This window comes from Carassius carassius, chromosome 43 (assembly GCF_963082965.1).
Source record: "Carassius carassius chromosome 43, fCarCar2.1, whole genome shotgun sequence".
In the NCBI taxonomy this organism is placed as follows: domain Eukaryota; kingdom Metazoa; phylum Chordata; class Actinopteri; order Cypriniformes; family Cyprinidae; genus Carassius; species Carassius carassius.
In genome coordinates this window covers 8,154,447-8,171,648 of record NC_081797.1, presented here as the reverse complement: position 1 = coordinate 8,171,648, position 17,202 = coordinate 8,154,447, and the positions used below count along the sequence as shown (strand labels likewise).

The following is a 17,202-nucleotide window of genomic DNA, read 5'->3' as shown; positions in this document are numbered from 1 at the left end:
TAATCAAGGATAAACTCAAAACAGAAAGGTTTCATTCAGAACATAAATCACATCATAAGAAATAATGCAAAAGCAAACATAAAACAGGAACAAACTTAACTTGTAGACAGACAGAACGGCGGGAAGACTGGTAGATAATACTGTGGTAGAAGAGAGTAGTTTGAGTCCAGTGTCTAACGAGTAGATCTGACAGTGTTCTGATGAAAGTGCTGTGTATATATGGAGGTGCGTTGATGAGGAGCGGCAGGTGCAGGTGATCAGAAGGCGGGTGATTGGGAACGAGTGGGCGTGGTGATGGAACCTGACGGTCTGGATGTGTTGCTGACAGTACCCCCTCCTCCACGGGCAGCTCCCGATGCCCGGGCAGGATCCGGATGTTGTTGATGATAGTCCGAGAGTAGAGATGGATCGAGAATGTCATTGCGAGGAATCCAGGACCGTTCCTCGGGGCCGTAGCCCTCCCAGTCCACGAGGTACTCAAGCAAGCCCCCTCGCCGCCGAGAGTCCAGGATCTCCCGGACAGAGTAGACCGAAGGGTCCTCCTGGACCTCCGGAGGAGGAGGCACCTCGGCACCGCCAGGTTCTGTGGAGGGAGTAAGAGGAGGATTAGTGGCAGGATTGAGTAGGGAAACATGAAATATAGGGTGAATACGGTAGTGTGCAGGGAGCTGGAGCTGGTAGATGATGGGGTTGATTTGCCTCTGGATGGGAAACGGTCAGATGAAACGGGGGCAGAGTTTCCTACAGGGCAGTAACTGTCGTGGAGTGTTGGTCATGGCACAGACCGAGCAGGCACGGACATGTTGTACAACCTCACGGGCCATCCTGGGCCACCAGTACCGGGAACGAAGAAGTGAGAGGGTCCGCTTGCTGCCTGGATGTCCAGAGCCCGGAGAGGAGTGGATGGAGTCCAGAAGGGAGGAGCGCATGGAGGAAGGGACGTACTGTTTCCCTTCTGGACCTCCCGGCGGAACTGGCTCTCGGGATATGGCTTCCTGGAGTTGTTGGTCCAAGTTCCACACGATGGGGTTGAGGAAGAGCTCTGGAGGAAGGACAGGGTCGGAGATTGGCTGCGGGTCTGGCTGGTAGATACGGGATAATGCGTCCGCCTTCAGGTTCTTGTGGCCGGGATGGTAGGTGATGGTGAAACAGAACCTGGAGAAGAACAGGGCCCACCGAGCCTGGCGAGGATTCAGCCGCTTGGCCTCTCGTATGTATTCTAGGTTTCGGTGGTCGGTGATGACACTGAAAGGGTGTGTAGCTCCCTCGAGCCAATGCCTCCATTCCTCCAGAGCTAGCTTAATGGCCAGGAGTTCCCGATTGCCGATGTCGTAGTTCTGTTCCGCTGGGGAAAACTTCCGGGAAAAGGCGGCACATGGATGGAGTTTGGGAGGCTCTCCGGAGTATTGTGAGAGTACGGCTCCAACCCCGACAGTGGACGCATCTACTTCCACGATGAAGGGTTTGGTAGGATCTGGAAGGATGAGGGCCGGAGCCGTACAGAAGGCATTTTTGAGTGAGGTGAAGGCTTGGATGGCATCAGGAGTCCAGGTGAGGGTCTTGGGTTTGCCCTTAAGCAGGTTGGTGAGGCTGGCTGAATGAAGGCTGAACTGGTGGATGAAGCGGCGATAGAAGTTCGCGAATCCGAGGAAGCGCTGAAGCTCCTTAACTGAGGTGGGTTGGGGCCAGTCCCTGATGGCTGCGACCTTGTCCGTGTCCATGCTGATCCCAGCTGGGTTGATGACGTAGCCTAGGAACTGGATGGTGGTTTGGTGGAACTCGCACTTCTCAGCCTTGAGGTACAGGTGGTGGTGTCTCAGCTTCAAGAGGACCTGCGTAACGTGGTAGCGATGGTCGGCCAGGTTCCGAGAGTAGATGAGGATGTCGTCGATGTAGACGATGACGAAACGGTGGAGGAACTCTCGGAACACCTCGTTCATGAAGCCCTGGAAGACAGAAGGCGCGTTGACCAGGCCATAGGGCATGACCCGGTAACGGTAGTGGCCAGTAGGGGTGATGAAGGCGGTCTTCCATTCGTCCCCAGGGCGGATACGAACGAAGTTGTAGGCACTACGCAGGTCCAGCTTGGAGAAGATGCGGGCTCCACGCAGTTCATCTAGGGCAGCTGGGACCAACGGCAGGGGGTATGGAAATTTGACCGTCTGGGAATTCAGGACACGGTAGTCAATACAAGGTCGCAGACCTCCGTCCTTCTTCCCCACGAAGAAGAAACTGGAGGCGGCTGGTGAGGTAGATGGCACGATGAAACCTTGGTGGAGAGCCTCCTGAATGTACTCCTCCATGGCCTTCTGCTCCGGGATGGACAGAGGGTAGATCTTACCCTTGGGAAGTTTCGCTCCAGGCAGCAAGTCAATGGCGCAGTCCCATGGCCTATGAGGTGGTAATCTGGTAGCAGCCTGCTTGCTAAAGACGTCCTGGAACGCCCTGTAGTCCTCCGGTATGGAGATGCACTTGGTGGATTCAGGACTCTCGACGAGGGTTGACTGAAGAGAGAGTTTTGGGATGGGTAGGTGTCGAAGGCAGGATTCGTGGCATTTAGAACTCCACTCGAGGATGTCACATCTCTCCCAATCCATGGAAGGTGAGTGCTTAATCAGCCAGGGACGTCCCAGGACGATGTCCACTGTAGCACCCTCCAACACCAGAAATGAGATTTCCTCCACGTGGAAGTTGCCGATTTGAAGTTGGCAGTCAGGCGAACGTTGCTTCACTTGGCCGGATCCCAAGGGCTCTCCTCTGATGGTGTTGATCTGATATTGAGGATGTTGAGGTAAAGCTGGTAGGTTGAGGGTTCTCAGTGTGTTGAGGGAGATGAAGTTCCCCGAGGCACCCGAGTCGATGAGAGCTTGGACTGTGAAAGCAGAGTCTTTAATCCGCAGAATGACCGAATGTTTTCTCATGTTAGTTACGTCGGGGGAGATATTTAGAATACTCACAGAAGGTAGTGGTGGTGGTGGTTTGATAGGACAGGAAGTGATGGTGTGGTTCTTGCCTCCACAGTATAGACAGAGCCCCTGGGACACACGGCGGTATCTCTCAGCAGCGGATAGATGATAGGAGTCTGTCTGCATCGGTTCTGGTGTTGGAGGGGAATGTCCAGGAACGGGCGAGGCGGCTGGCAGAGAGATGGTGTCAGGAGAACATGCAAACAGGCGCTGAGCGATCTGGGTGGTCTTTTGGATGAGCCCTTCGAGACCGATTGAATCGTCGAAAATCACCAGTTGCTGTCTGATGTTGCAATTCAACCCCTGACGGAAGATTGAGCAGAGCGCTGGTTCATTCCATCCACTAAGGGTCGCTAGGGTGCGGAACCGGAGAGTGTACTCACCAGCCGAAGAAGAGCCTTGACGCAGGCGTAACAGATCATCCGAGACTGATAAGGATCCGGTAGTCCTTCCAAAAACTTCCTTGAAGTGTTTAGTGAATGCAGATAAATTACCGATTATGGGATTTTCCGCTTGCCATAGTGCATCAGCCCAATCCAGCGCTCGGCCCGACAGCAAACTGGTGATGAATGCCGTCTTAGATCGCTCCGTGGGAAATCGTTGGGGCTGCATCTCAAAATGCAGAGTGCACTGCAGGAGGAAGCCGTTACATTTGTCCGCCTCGCCCGAATAGCAAGCAGGTAAGGCCATGGGACTTCCAGAGGTAAAGGGGGAAGTGCTCGGTGAAGGCTGGAAGATTGATAGGAGAGGATCAGAAGTGGGGCGAGTTGACATAGTGAAGGATCTGTATCTTGTCTAGGTCAGATCTTCTGTCACGCTCCGAGGGAAGAAAGAGAGAGATGAAAATGAACTTAGAGATGTATTTAATAATCAAGGATAAACTCAAAACAGAAAGGTTTCATTCAGAACATAAATCACATCATAAGAAATAATGCAAAAGCAAACATAAAACAGGAACAAACTTAACTTGTAGACAGACAGAACGGCGGGAAGACTGGTAGATAATACTGTGGTAGAAGAGAGTAGTTTGAGTCCAGTGTCTAACGAGTAGATCTGACAGTGTTCTGATGAAAGTGCTGTGTATATATGGAGGTGCGTTGATGAGGAGCGGCAGGTGCAGGTGATCAGAAGGCGGGTGATTGGGAACGAGTGGGCGTGGTGATGGAACCTGACGGTCTGGATGTGTTGCTGACAACAACAACATACAAGATATTTTGGTCACTTTTTTGGCCCACCATCAAATTGAATTGGTCCGAAATCCAATTCACATAACAATGTAGTTGTTTTGATAATGCCACAGTGTATGCACTTTTCATGGAAATCAGCTGAATGATTGACTCATGGTTGACTTTGCATATTCAGCTGGTGCAGAAGCAAGTATTATTATATCCACAAAATTTCACACATATTCCCTTGGAATTTAAACTATTTGTCGGTCATTCTGTAAATGGCTTGTTTCATTATATGTTCTATTAGATTTTCTTATTTACTCTTTCCTTTTTACCAGGAATTATTTGAATTTTGTCACAGAGGAGATGATCGAGCCATACAAGTAAGTTAAACTTAACTTATTTTACTCTGTGTTATAGTATAGTACAGTACATTTATATATTATGAGTTTTTAATTTTTTTAAATGTATGTATTTTAAATTGAGTTTTTTAAATGTTTTAACCTTTCTTAAGGTTGGTTGGGGTGGAGTGGAAACAATATTTTTATTTTTGCAAAAGTTCAATAAACAAATTATGCAATTTTTCTTATTAAAAATATTTTTAATAAATACATCAAAATAAATATTTCCTAAATAATTTAACCCCTACATGAATATAACTCTTTTTAAAATGTTGAATATTAAAAAAAAAAATTAACTCCTATAAAAAATTGGGTCATTGTTCATTACAAGGCATCATTTTGTTATTATACATAATAAAAGCTGATTTATTTGTATTTTACATGGTGCAAGTTGCCTTATGGGGCTACCATGTTTAGATGTATACCAGCTTCTATTATGCTGCTCATAATAACCTTTTATTTTCATTGGAGTGATATTAATTTCTTTAAGGGAAAAATAATTATTTTGAGATATGTATTAAATATATTTAAAATATTTTTCATTTATTAAATATATTTCAGACACTTCCTCTCACTGAATAAATTAATCACGTCAGACTTCTAATAAGGCATTTCTAAAAAAAAAAAAAAGCTAAAAAAATAACAAACAAAAAGTAAGTTTTTGTGAGGGATGGTTTATGTAATAGTGTATGTGCCAACGTGTTACAGAAACCTGCCTCGGGCTATCATCATCTCGCTCCCCATTGTCACCATTGTCTATGTGCTGACCAACCTGGCCTACTTCACCACACTCAGTCCGGAGCAAATGCTCGGATCTGAGGCTGTTGCTGTGGTGAGTGTCGCCACATAGACACATTACATTCCATATTAAGCTCAGTTGCTTTAATGTTTTCTTTTTATTAATGTTTATTAAAGTTAATTAATAGTTAAGTTGTTTTTTAGGACTTTGGAAACTACCACCTGGGACCAATGGCTTGGATAATCCCTGTGTTTGTGGGCCTTTCCTGCTTTGGCTCTGTGAATGGCTCTCTGTTTACTTCATCTAGGTAATGCACAAACACTAACACACACTTGTTATAAATATCCTGTGTTGGAAGAGGTCACATTAATCAGATCACTTTACTTTAAGTTGCTTATTTGATTAATCTGTCTGGTTAGCGTTGTTCTTAAGTCACCCTGCAGGCTTTTCCACTGTAAACACTGGTCAGGTTATCTCTGAATAGATCTGTTTATGTCTCTGTTTGGTATCAGACCTAATGGATAAAACGATGCTCTTTCCCTTCAGGCTGTTCTTCGTGGGCTCCCGAGAAGGTCATCTTCCCAGTTTGTTGTCGATGATCCACCCTGACCTTATGACCCCACTGCCTTCACTTATATTTACTGTAGGTGTCTAAAACCAACCACATCACTCACTATAACATTACTTTTTTAATGTTTAAAAGTCTTTTTTCTGTTTAAATAGTTAAAATTTTGGAGTGAATCATTCTTGTAAATTGGTTCTTTTCAATGAATTGTTTTAGCCAGTTCTAATTTGTGAGTGAATCATTCTTTTGAGCCACTTTATTTTTTTTTTCAGTGAATCGGTTTAATGAATCAGTCAGTGAATCAGTTAAATCAGTTCTAATTTGTGAGTGAATCTTTTTTTTTTGATGCTGTTCCTTGTAATGAATCAGTTCAGACAGTTCTAATTTTTAAAAATTTTTTAAAGTCAGTTCTTTTCAATGAATTGGTTTAATTGCTTCCAATTTTTGAGTGAATTTTTTTTTTCTTTTTTTGGTAATTTTTTTCAATGAATCAGTTTAAATTACTTCTAATTATTTTGAGTGAGTTATTGACGATGAAGTTGATAAGCAGGTTTTAATCTGTGAATTAATAATTCATTTGAAAATTAATCTTTATAAATAGTTCTAATGTTGGAGAGAATTACTCTTTTAAGTCAGTTTTGTTCAATTAATCACTTTAACTAGTTCTAGGTCATTGTTTGGAATCAGTTCTTTTCAATGAACCAGTCAGTTTTATTAGCAAATTAGTTTTAAAATGTTTCCAAAATCCTTATTCAATAATAACATATGACTGGAAAAGGTGTGAATCGATAATAATGTCAAATTTTAAAGTAAATCACACTTTTGAACGGTTTCTTTTCAACGAATTTGCTGAAGATTCAGTTAAAACTGTTTCTTTTCTTTTTTTCCACAGTGTATCATGACACTTCTCTACGCTTTCTCCAATGATATCTTCTCAGTCATTAACTTCTTCAGCTTCTTTAATTGGCTCTGCATCGCCATGGCCATCCTCGGCATGATGTGGTTACGCTACAAGAAACCTGAATTAGAAAGACCAATTAAGGTGAGCCGGGGGGCGGAGCTAGTTAACAAATGCTGATAGACTGTGTGAGGTTGAACAAGGTCATACTTTCAAATGCAAGAGAAGTGACCTGCCATAATATACGTGTTCTCTGTCTGAACCCAGACATAGCTAGGAACAGAATGGTAACACACAGGCCCTTTTGTGCACTTCTCTCATAACATTCAGTCTCTCACTGCACTCAGTGGCCTTCGCTCATCTGCCGGACACAGAGGGATGTTCATCAAATGAGGTTTGGAGGCACTGGAGTGAAAGAGGCCATTTGCGTATTGCTCATAATCTTACTCTCATTCTAGATCTCATTAGCGCTTGTCCATTGTTTGTTTCATTCAAGGTGGTTTCATCAATTAAACTGTGGACGATAGGACTATTTTTAATAATGAAAACCCAAAACCCAAAAATGCCGTTCCAAACCCGTAAGACCTGAGAGTACCATGAATGGTGGAGGATACTGACCCGAAAGAGGAGAAATCATAGAATTAAGTCCTTATTTTTGGATTCATTGTGAACAAAAAGCTTCATAACATTATGGTTGAACCACTGATGTCACATGGACTATTTTAACAATGTCCTTGCTACCTTTCTGAGCCTTGAACGTGTCAGTTGTGTTGCTGTCTATACAGGGTCAGAAAGCTCTTGAATTTCATCAAAGTACCTATTTGTGTTCTGAAGAGGGTTTGGAATGATATGAGGGTGAGTAATTAATGACAGAATTTTCATTTTTGGGGGAACTATCCCTTTAATTATTTACTGCAGTTCAAAAGAATGGGGAGAGGTAAATAATTGTCTTTGTTCTTAGATTAATACTTTTATTCAGCAAGGATGCTTTAAGCTACTCAAAAATGACAGAGACATCATTACTATTAATCATAATGTGGAAGTGAAATTTGATGACATTAGCAATGAGCTAGTCTTGATCAGAGCAAGCTTGAGGAGAGTATCAGGCCATTTGTCAACGAGCTATGCAAGTGAAACCATCCTGCAAAACCAGATCAATCCGGCTATCACAAAGAGCAAGAAGCTACCCAGGGAACTCTGTGATGAAGTTGTAAGGGGAAAAAGGCAAGAGAAGGCTATAAATAGAAGAACTTTGAACCACTCTTAGAGCTCTGTGAAGTCCATTGTATACAAATGGAGAAGACACAACATAACACAACTGAAACATCAAAGATCAGGATGTCCTACCAAAATGAGCAGCCAGAGAAGAATGGTGATTGTCAGAGCGAGTAACACTGAGCTCAACACTTCTGCACTGTGTGTCTTTCATAAGTGAAGTAAATGTTCTTTAATAAACATACTTTCTGACTGTACTTTAAATAGACTTTTGATCACATCTTCAAAGCTGTCCCACCTATCTGTCCACTAGGTCAATATTCTGCTGCCCATTGTCTTCGTATTGGCCTGCCTGTTCCTCATCGTGGTGTCCATCTGGAAGACCCCTGTGGAGTGTGCTATAGGATTTGGAATCATCGCCACAGGAGTTCCTGTGTACCTCTTTGGCGTTTGGTGGCAGACCAAGCCAAACTGGCTCTTGCAGATCATCTGTGAGTGTCTCTCCTCTTGTTTGCTTAGCAGCATGGAAAAAAAGATGGTTCTAGCCAGTTAAAACTTCATAACTGAAATCTGAAAAGGTTTTGATGTTTGTTAAAATCAAACCTTAGAAGAGTTTATTCAACAGCACTGCTTTTAAGACAAAATTGGACATTTGCTATGCGTTTAACCTCCATAATTTGACAGATTTAGAGTTATATTTGGTTATAAAAAAAAAAAAGTATAATTAGGGTGACCTTTTATCCAATGAGATTTCATTTAGATTTTTTGATAAACAACATTGAAAAAAATCTTATGCTCATGAGATTTTGCTTTTATTTGATCACAAATGATCAGAAAAAAACAAAACATTAATTATTGTGAAATATTATTCAAAAATGTGGATTTGCTGCTCAAGAAACATTACTTATTATTATCAATGTTGAAAAAAGTTGTGCTGCATAATATTTTTGTGGAAACCATGATACATTTTTCTTCTATAGATGAAAAAAAAAAAAAAAGATCAGCATTTTTTTCAAAACATATTTAATGGCACTTTTGATAAATTTAATCCATCCCTGATATATATATATATATACAAACATACATACATACACATATATGTACATACACATACACACCTGCACAAAGTGCTAGCAAAATGTTTAGAACACTAGTATTTTTACCAGCTAAAAATGGTTTTAAGTCAGTTATTTCTGTCTTTTGCTGTAGTGCGTCAGTAAGAAATAACAGTTTATATTTCTAAACATTATTTTTGCCATTAATTGTAATAATCTAGTGAGATTTTTGTTTGCACAAGGAGTCTGAAAATAGCCAGTGCTCCACACAGAGATCTGATCTCACTAGGGCTGCAACTAACGATTATTTTGATAATCGATTAATCTGTCGATTATTTTTACGATTAATCGATTAATCTGTTTATGTACTTATATTTTTGTTTTGCCCATTTCCCCCCCCAAGTAACTTATTATTAAAGAGTCTTTATCATTCAACAGACTTTTTAGAAATTTTAACCATTTTGCATTGTCATTTCCTCATCAAAAACATACCTGGAGTTGTGTTTTATTATGTGCTAGTAATCCTTTGTCGAACTCTTCTGCAATCAAAACACTGACCCATACGTACTCTAGCAAATTTCACAAGGAGATTTCAAATAATGTTTTTACCATGGCAGTCATTAGGGCTCCTAAAGTAGTTTAACATCCCGAACAAAGCTTATTAAGTAATCTTTCAGAACATATTTTCACTAAGAATAAGAATAAAACAGAATAAAATTGCAGTACATTGCATTTTATTATTATTTTTTTTTCCTGTAAACACACAACTTATACCTGGGAAACAGCTTCATAGCTTATGCTGTGAAATTGTAAACAGTCATTCGAATAAAGTGCCAATGGCATGAAACCTGAATGGAACTCACATTTTAAAGTAAAATCCATCATAAAAAATGTATTGAAAAAATATGAAAAAAAATGGACAAAAAAAACTTGCTGTGTGAAAAAGAGCAGTGAATACTTAGAAAAAAAAGTGCATTTCAAATACATTTAAACATTTACTTCTCTCATTCAGTCATAATTAGGCTGCAAGACTGAATTATGAACTGGTAAACGAAAAACTGATCACAGAACATGTTTGTAAAGCTTTAAATGTTAACTGTTAAAAAGCAATGTTATCAGCTTTCATGACTAAACATCTAAACATTTGCAAACAACATTGTACTGGAGAATCTGAACATATAAAAGTCAGATCAGTAGTGCAAAGTTTAGAGGTTACTCTTTTTTTTTTGAAGGCTCAAAGTAAAGTACTCCCACACTTTGGATGACTTCGTTCGATTAGTTTTATCTTCCGCTTTTTTTTCTTTCTTTCTCGAGCTTACTCCACTGCCGTCTGCCTCCACCATCACGCTGAATGCTGCAGAGAGCTGTTCGGGAAGCACGTGACATAAAACGAGGCCAGCTATTGGCTATTCACTACTTCTCCTGCTGTACTGGCTGAGTAAAACCTCCGGTGGCACATTACTGCCACACTTTGGTCACCGCAGATTTAAAATAAGCATGAAATGAGCCACTTACGGCAAATAAAAGTTATTTAGCAACTAATCGATGACTAAATTAGTTGACAACTATTTTAATAATCGATTTTAATCGATTAAATCGATTAGTTGTTTCAGCTCTAGATCTCACCATCATCCAGTCTGTCTGGAATAACATGAAGAAACAGAACAAACTGAGACAGACTCAATCCAGAAGAACTGTGGCAATGTCTGCAAACAAAAATCTCACTGGATTACAATAAATGGTAAAAATAATATTTGGAAATGTAAACTGATATTTCCTACTGACACACTACAGCAAAAGATAGAAATAACGGACTTAAAACCATTTTTAACTGGTAAAAATATTAGAAAATACAGCAAAAGATAGAAATAATAATATAATATAATAATTAGGGTTGCTCTGATCACGATCAGCTGATCATTATGCGCATCTCGTCAGTAAAGCCGGTTCTCTAATCAGCTGTAAATTCCATCAGGTGCGTGATTTTACATAGAGCAGCTGTTACTACACAGAGCCATTGTTAACTGAGAAGCTGCGCAAATCCACGTTCATTTTCAGTGTTTATTTGCGCATCTTCTCAGTTAACAACGGATCTGTGTAGTAACAGCTGCTCTATGTGAAATCACGCACCTGAGGGAATTTACCACTGATTAGAGAACCGGCTTTACTGACGAGATGCGCATTAACGATCGGCCGATCGTGATCGGCGCACCCCTAATAATAATATAATAATATATTTATTAGACAACAATTAATCACATCCAAAAGTGTGTGCTGTGTATATTATGTATATATAAAGACACACACATACAGTATATATATATTGAAAATATTTACATGTATTAACAGGCAGATATTTATATTCATGTAATTTATATTATATATACATATATTTAATATATAAACATAACATAGTTTTTTAAAATATGTACATGCATGTGTGTGTATTTATATATACATAATAAATATACACAGTACACACATATATATTATTTACACAAAAACCTTTATTTTGGATGTGATTAATCATTTGACTGCACTAATATATATATATATATATACATACACACACATATATATATATATATATATATATACACATACAGCGGGTAAAATAAGTTTTTAACACCTCACCATTTTTTAACACCTCACCATTATTTTAATATATTTCTGAAGGTGCTGTTGACACGAAATTTTCACCAGATGTCTTTAACAACCCAAGTAATCCATAAATACAAATAAAACAAAACAAATAAGTTCATAAATCAAGTTCTGTGTAATAAAATGGAATGACCCTGGGGGAAAAGTATTGAACACACTTACTGAAATGTATTTAAAAATTTGTGCAAAAACCATTGTTGGTAATGACAGCTTCAAGACACCTCCTGTATAGAGAAACTAAATGCATACATTGCTCGGGTGTGATTTTTCCCCATTCTTCCACACAAACAGCCTTCAGATCTTGAAGGTTCCATGGACCTCTTCTATGAACTCTAATCTTAATTCTTTCCATAGATTTTCTATTGGATTCGAGTTAGGTGATTGGCTGGGCCATTCTAGCTGCAGCTGTGGCCTAATGGTTAGAGAGCTGGACTAGTTACCAGAAGGTCGCCAGTTCGAGTCTCGGTGCTGGCAGGAGTTGTAGGTGGGAGGGAGTGAATGAACAGCGCTCTCTTCCACCCTCAGTACCCATGAATGAAGTGCCCTTGTGCAAGGCACTGAACCCCCAGTTGTTCTCTGGGCGCTGCCCACTAGCCGGTGTCGCGGTGTTTGAAAAAAAAAAAAAAAATTATATATATATATATATAGCTGATATATATATATAAATGTATAAATATATTGGTGTCAAAATTTGCTCGTTAACGAAGGCGATAATTTTTTTCCAGTTTAACGTATTCAAATCATTTTACGTAGGGGCGGGGATGGCCACCCACACACAACTGCTGCTTCTGTCACTTTTTCTCAAAACAAGAAGAAAATTTATTCAGTCACAGAATGACTAAACAGGAGACGTTTCAGACACGCGCTCCACTTCACTTTATTATCAGGTGCAAGTTAAGCGAGCGTGGACGGTCCTGTGCTCAAAAGGCGGCGCATAAACTATGTGCAAGCAGTGTCGTGGTCAGTTAATTCATGGAATTACCAAAAAAGGTGATTAAAGCTGACTTAAACTTCTGTCAGTGAACGCCGCCTGCAAAACACTAAAATAAATATCAAAGAAATAATTCAGTTAAACAAGAAAGTAGCCTAAATAAGAAAAGTTAAATACCCCCTATCTAACGGACGCGAGCGACGCAGCGCGACAAAATACTCATTATAATCAGTGATGCTACACTGGATGCAGCACAACACGATATGATAAATCCCCGTCCGGTCTGTGATGTAGGCTACTGACACAGAGTTCATATGTCCTGTATAGACACTAGACAGACTAAACCTGTTGCAACGCAGTTGTGTTGCGTCCGGTTTACTTTTCCGCCACCAAGCAAGCTCAATAACTTAGGCCGGCGACACACTGGATGCGTGGCGCAAGCGTCCTAGCCGCGTGGCGTGTCCGTTTTTAATTCGGCTCCCATGTTAACAGGTTAGAGCTTGCAGACTGCCTGCGTGAGACGCGCGCGGAAAACGTGTGCATGCTAGAAATAGAACCGACGCCTATCTTTCAAGGGACATGCGCGCGTGTTGGAAGCGTTTCCAGGCAAAATATAATAGGAAAATATGTTTATATGTCATTTTGTACACAAATACATATTAATTCATGACATTTTGATGTTTGAAAGTCTATAGGTTAACATAAATTCAGATATAAATGTAATTAAAAAAATAAATAAATAATTATCGATTTTCAAATATTGCACCTGTCAAACATAGTATATTTTGCCGTCAAAACTGTTGACGGTGTCCTTTATCAGTAGGCGTAGTTGTAGGTGTGTTAAAAAAAGTTGATATTGTTGTCATGAAGACAAGATCCTGGTCTGTCGGCGGCCTCCCTCTATGTCACCTACAGCAGCAGCAGCGCGCCGCGTCAGGCACGCTTCTGGTGTGTAAAGACACAGAAAGCGCCACGCTCCTGGGACGCAGCAGACATGCCACGCTCACGCCACGCAGCCAGTGTGTTTACCGGCCTAACTCTTCATCTGAACGCGCTCTCTTTGAAATAGGAATCGTTGCCATATTTCTTGTTACCATCGTTTATTCATCGCTGTCTCGTTTGTATTTGGCCAGTTTGGAGAAAGCCTCACCAAACCTGACCAGCCAGCGTTTGCGATCACGAGAACTTGTGCAAACGCCGATGGGTGACATGAATGCAGATGACTCCAGATCGGTGATGCGGTATTTGCTTTCCCAACAAGATCCATCGCCCAACACTAAATTAATTTGCTGAATGCATAAACTGTATTTTCCTGTGCTCAAATCTGCATATCTAAAGGAAAGTTTGAGGTAATTTGTTAATTACCATAGACATAGAATTTGCAACTATTACAGTTATTACACTTATATACAAAACTTTGTATTATGTTTGCTATAGAGTTTGTGACGTCGCGTGCACTACCGCCGGTGGCAGTAGACAACCGCGGTAGCAACCGACCACCGCGGTGACGCGGTTGTTACGGCAACCGTCACAGCCCTACTGCCCACTGCTCCGGGTGTGTGTTCACGGTTTGTTCACTTGTCACTGCTGTGTGTGTGCACTTGGATGGGTTAAATGCAGAGCATCATTTCTGAGTAAGGGTTACCATACTTGGCCAATGTCACGACTTTACCTTTACTTTCTTTCTCTGAAATCAAATGAGAGTTTCCTTGGCGGTGTTTGGAATCATTGTCGCGCTGGAATGTTCACCCTTGTTTCATCATAATGTTAGATGGCAGCAGATTTTTATCAAGAATCTCTCTGTACATTTTCCCATTCATCCTTCCTTCAGTTATATGAATTTTGGCAGTGCTACACCATGATGTTTTTGGGGTGATGTGCAGTGCCATTTGACCTCCAAACGTGGTATGTATTATGGCTTCCAAAGAGTTTAATTTTGGTCTCATCAGACCAGATTATATTCTCCCAGTATTTCACAGGCTTGTCAAAATGTGGTGCAAACTTCTAAAAGGCTTAAACATGTTTTTTCTTCAGCAACAGAGGCTTGTGTGTTGAGCGTGCACACAGGCCACAGCGGTTGACTGCATTACTTATTGTACTTATTATTTTCTTTGAAACAGTTGTACCTGCTAATTCCAGGTCTTTCTGAAGCCCCCCACAAGTGATCTTTGGCTCTTGAAAAACTCTCTCTGATAATTCTTTTCACTGCTCTGTCAGAAATCTTGCAATGAGCACCTGGTCGTGGCCGGTTTATGGTGAAATAACGTTCTTTCCACTTCCGGATTAAGTCCCCAGCAGTGCTCACTGGAACATTCAGAAGTATAGAAATCATTCTGTAATCAATGCCATCAGTATGTTTTGCAACAAAAAGGTTGTGAAGCTCTTGAGAGAGCTCTTTGTTTTTATCCATCATGAAATGTTTTTTGTGACATGTTGGTCATGAGAAACCTTTTTATAGGCCATCAGTTGGAATTCAACCAACTAATATTAATTTCCACTGACAAGGGGCAGGATTGCTTTCTAATTACTAATAGATTTCAGTTGGTGTCTTGGCTTTCCATGCCTTTTTGCAGCTCCCTTTCTTCATGTTGTTACACCCCGTCTAGGGGTAAAGGACACAACATGAAAAGAGAAAGAAGAAGCAGGGATTCTTTTGAGGGTTTTTAATTGAACCAAACAAAAATACAACCATCAAAATAGGAAATAGTAAATAGGAAATTTCCTTCAGGAGTTGACCAGGCCAAAATAATAAAGAAAACTTATTTAATTTAAGACCTCTTTCCCAAACCCTAACCAAAATAAAATAAAATAAAAGTACTTTTATATATTTTAACATAACTCCCTAACCAAAACAGAGGTCAAAAAGGTTACAATAAACAAAATGGCTTCAAACTCCTTACTTCCTCCCAACCCTCTATGTTTACAATAATAATCAACTATTTACAAGATCAGGCATAGAGAGTTAAAAGGAGAATCCAAATGTGCATCATAACAAGAAATAGGGTCTAAATGCCAAACAGTTCCTACTTACAAAAATCGTATCAAAATTCAACTAAGAAACCAAACAGCCAAAACCCAACAACTCTTTTTCTTATCTCTGCTCTGGAGAAAGGAAGTGACATCAGGGCTTTTAAGGTGTGCCTAAGTTTGATGCACTAATCCAGATGGGCCAATCATTAGCCTGCAGGAGCCAATCAGCATCCTACCTGGACACAAACACTTTCAAAAACAAAAGAGAGAAAGAAACTATGAAATGCAAAACAAAGGGTTGTAACACCCCCACACATAAGAATAAACGTGGCAGAAGGTTTACACACAACACCATGACAAATAATCAGCAATTACATTATTTACACCTTTCTTGTATCTGATTTGTAAGTTAAAACTTTGACAAATATCCAATCTTTCCACCGGCCTTGCTCCATTCCCATGGCTTTCGGCCTCGCCCCACTAAAGCTTCTTTTTATATACAGTCGTGGCCAAAAGTTTTGAGAATTACATAAATATTAGTTTTCAAAAAGTTTGCTGCTAAACTGCATTTAGGTCTTTGTTTCAGTTGTTTCTGTGATGTACTGAAATATAATTACAAGCACTTCATACGTTTTAAAGGCTTTTATCGACAATTACATGACATTTATGCAAAGAGTCAGTGTTTGCAGTGTTGGCCCTTCTTTTTCAGGACCTCTGCAATTCGACTGGTCATGCTCTCAATCAACTTCTGGGCCAAATCCTGACTGATAGCAACCCATTCTTTCATAATAACTTCTTGGAGTTTGTCAGAATTAGTGGGTTTTTGTTTGTCCACTCGCCTCTTGAGGATTGACCACAAGTTCTCAATGGGATTAAGATCTGGGGAGTTTCCAGGCCATGGACCCAAAATTTCAACATTCTGGTCCCCGAGCCACTTAGTTATCACTTTTGCCTTATGGCACGGTGCTCCATCGTGCTGGAAAATGCATTGTTCTTCACCAAACTGTTGTTGGATTGTTGGAAGAAGTTGCTGTTGGAGGGTGTCTTGGTATCATTCTTTATTCATGGCTGTGTTTTTGGGCAGAATTGTGAGTGAGCCCACTCCCTTGGATGAGAAGCAACCCCACATGTGAATGGTGTCAGGATGCTTTACTGTTGGCATGACACAGGACTGATGGTAGCGCTCACCTTTTCTTCTCCGGACAAGCCTTTTTCCAGATGCCCCAAACAATCGCAAAGGGGCTTCATCGGAGAATATGACTTTGCCCCAGTCCTCAGCAGTCCATTCACTATACTTTCTGCAGAAGATCAATCTGTCCCTGATGTTTTTTTTGGAGAGAAAAGGCTTATTTGCTGCCCTTCTTGACACCAGGCCATCTTCCAAAAGTGCGTGCAGATGCGCTCACACCTGCCTGCTGCCATTCCTGAGGAAGCTCTGCACCGGTGGCACTCCGATCCCGCAGCTGAATCCTCTTTAGGAGACGATCCTGGCGCTTGCTGGACTTTCTTGGACGCCCTGAAGCCTTCTTTAGAAGAATTGAACCTCTTTCCTTGAAGTTCTTGATGATCCTATAAATTGTTGATTTAGGTGCAATCTTAGTAGCCACAATATCCTTGCCTGTGAAGCAATTT

At 40.7% G+C, this 17,202-nt stretch overlaps 1 protein-coding gene across 1 annotated transcript in view; it reads left to right on the top strand.

Annotated features, from left to right (window-relative positions):
• LOC132125125 (large neutral amino acids transporter small subunit 1-like) overlaps window positions 1–17,202 on the top strand; it is a 42,639-nt gene that overhangs the window by 15,140 nt on the left and 10,297 nt on the right. The window contains exons 4-9 of the mRNA XM_059536364.1: window positions 4,474–4,518; window positions 5,245–5,368; window positions 5,479–5,582; window positions 5,822–5,918; window positions 6,733–6,882; window positions 8,267–8,444. Of these exons, the coding sequence (XP_059392347.1) occupies window positions 4,474–4,518; window positions 5,245–5,368; window positions 5,479–5,582; window positions 5,822–5,918; window positions 6,733–6,882; window positions 8,267–8,444 (698 nt within the window). The remainder of the gene's footprint in view (window positions 1–4,473; window positions 4,519–5,244; window positions 5,369–5,478; window positions 5,583–5,821; window positions 5,919–6,732; window positions 6,883–8,266; window positions 8,445–17,202) is intronic.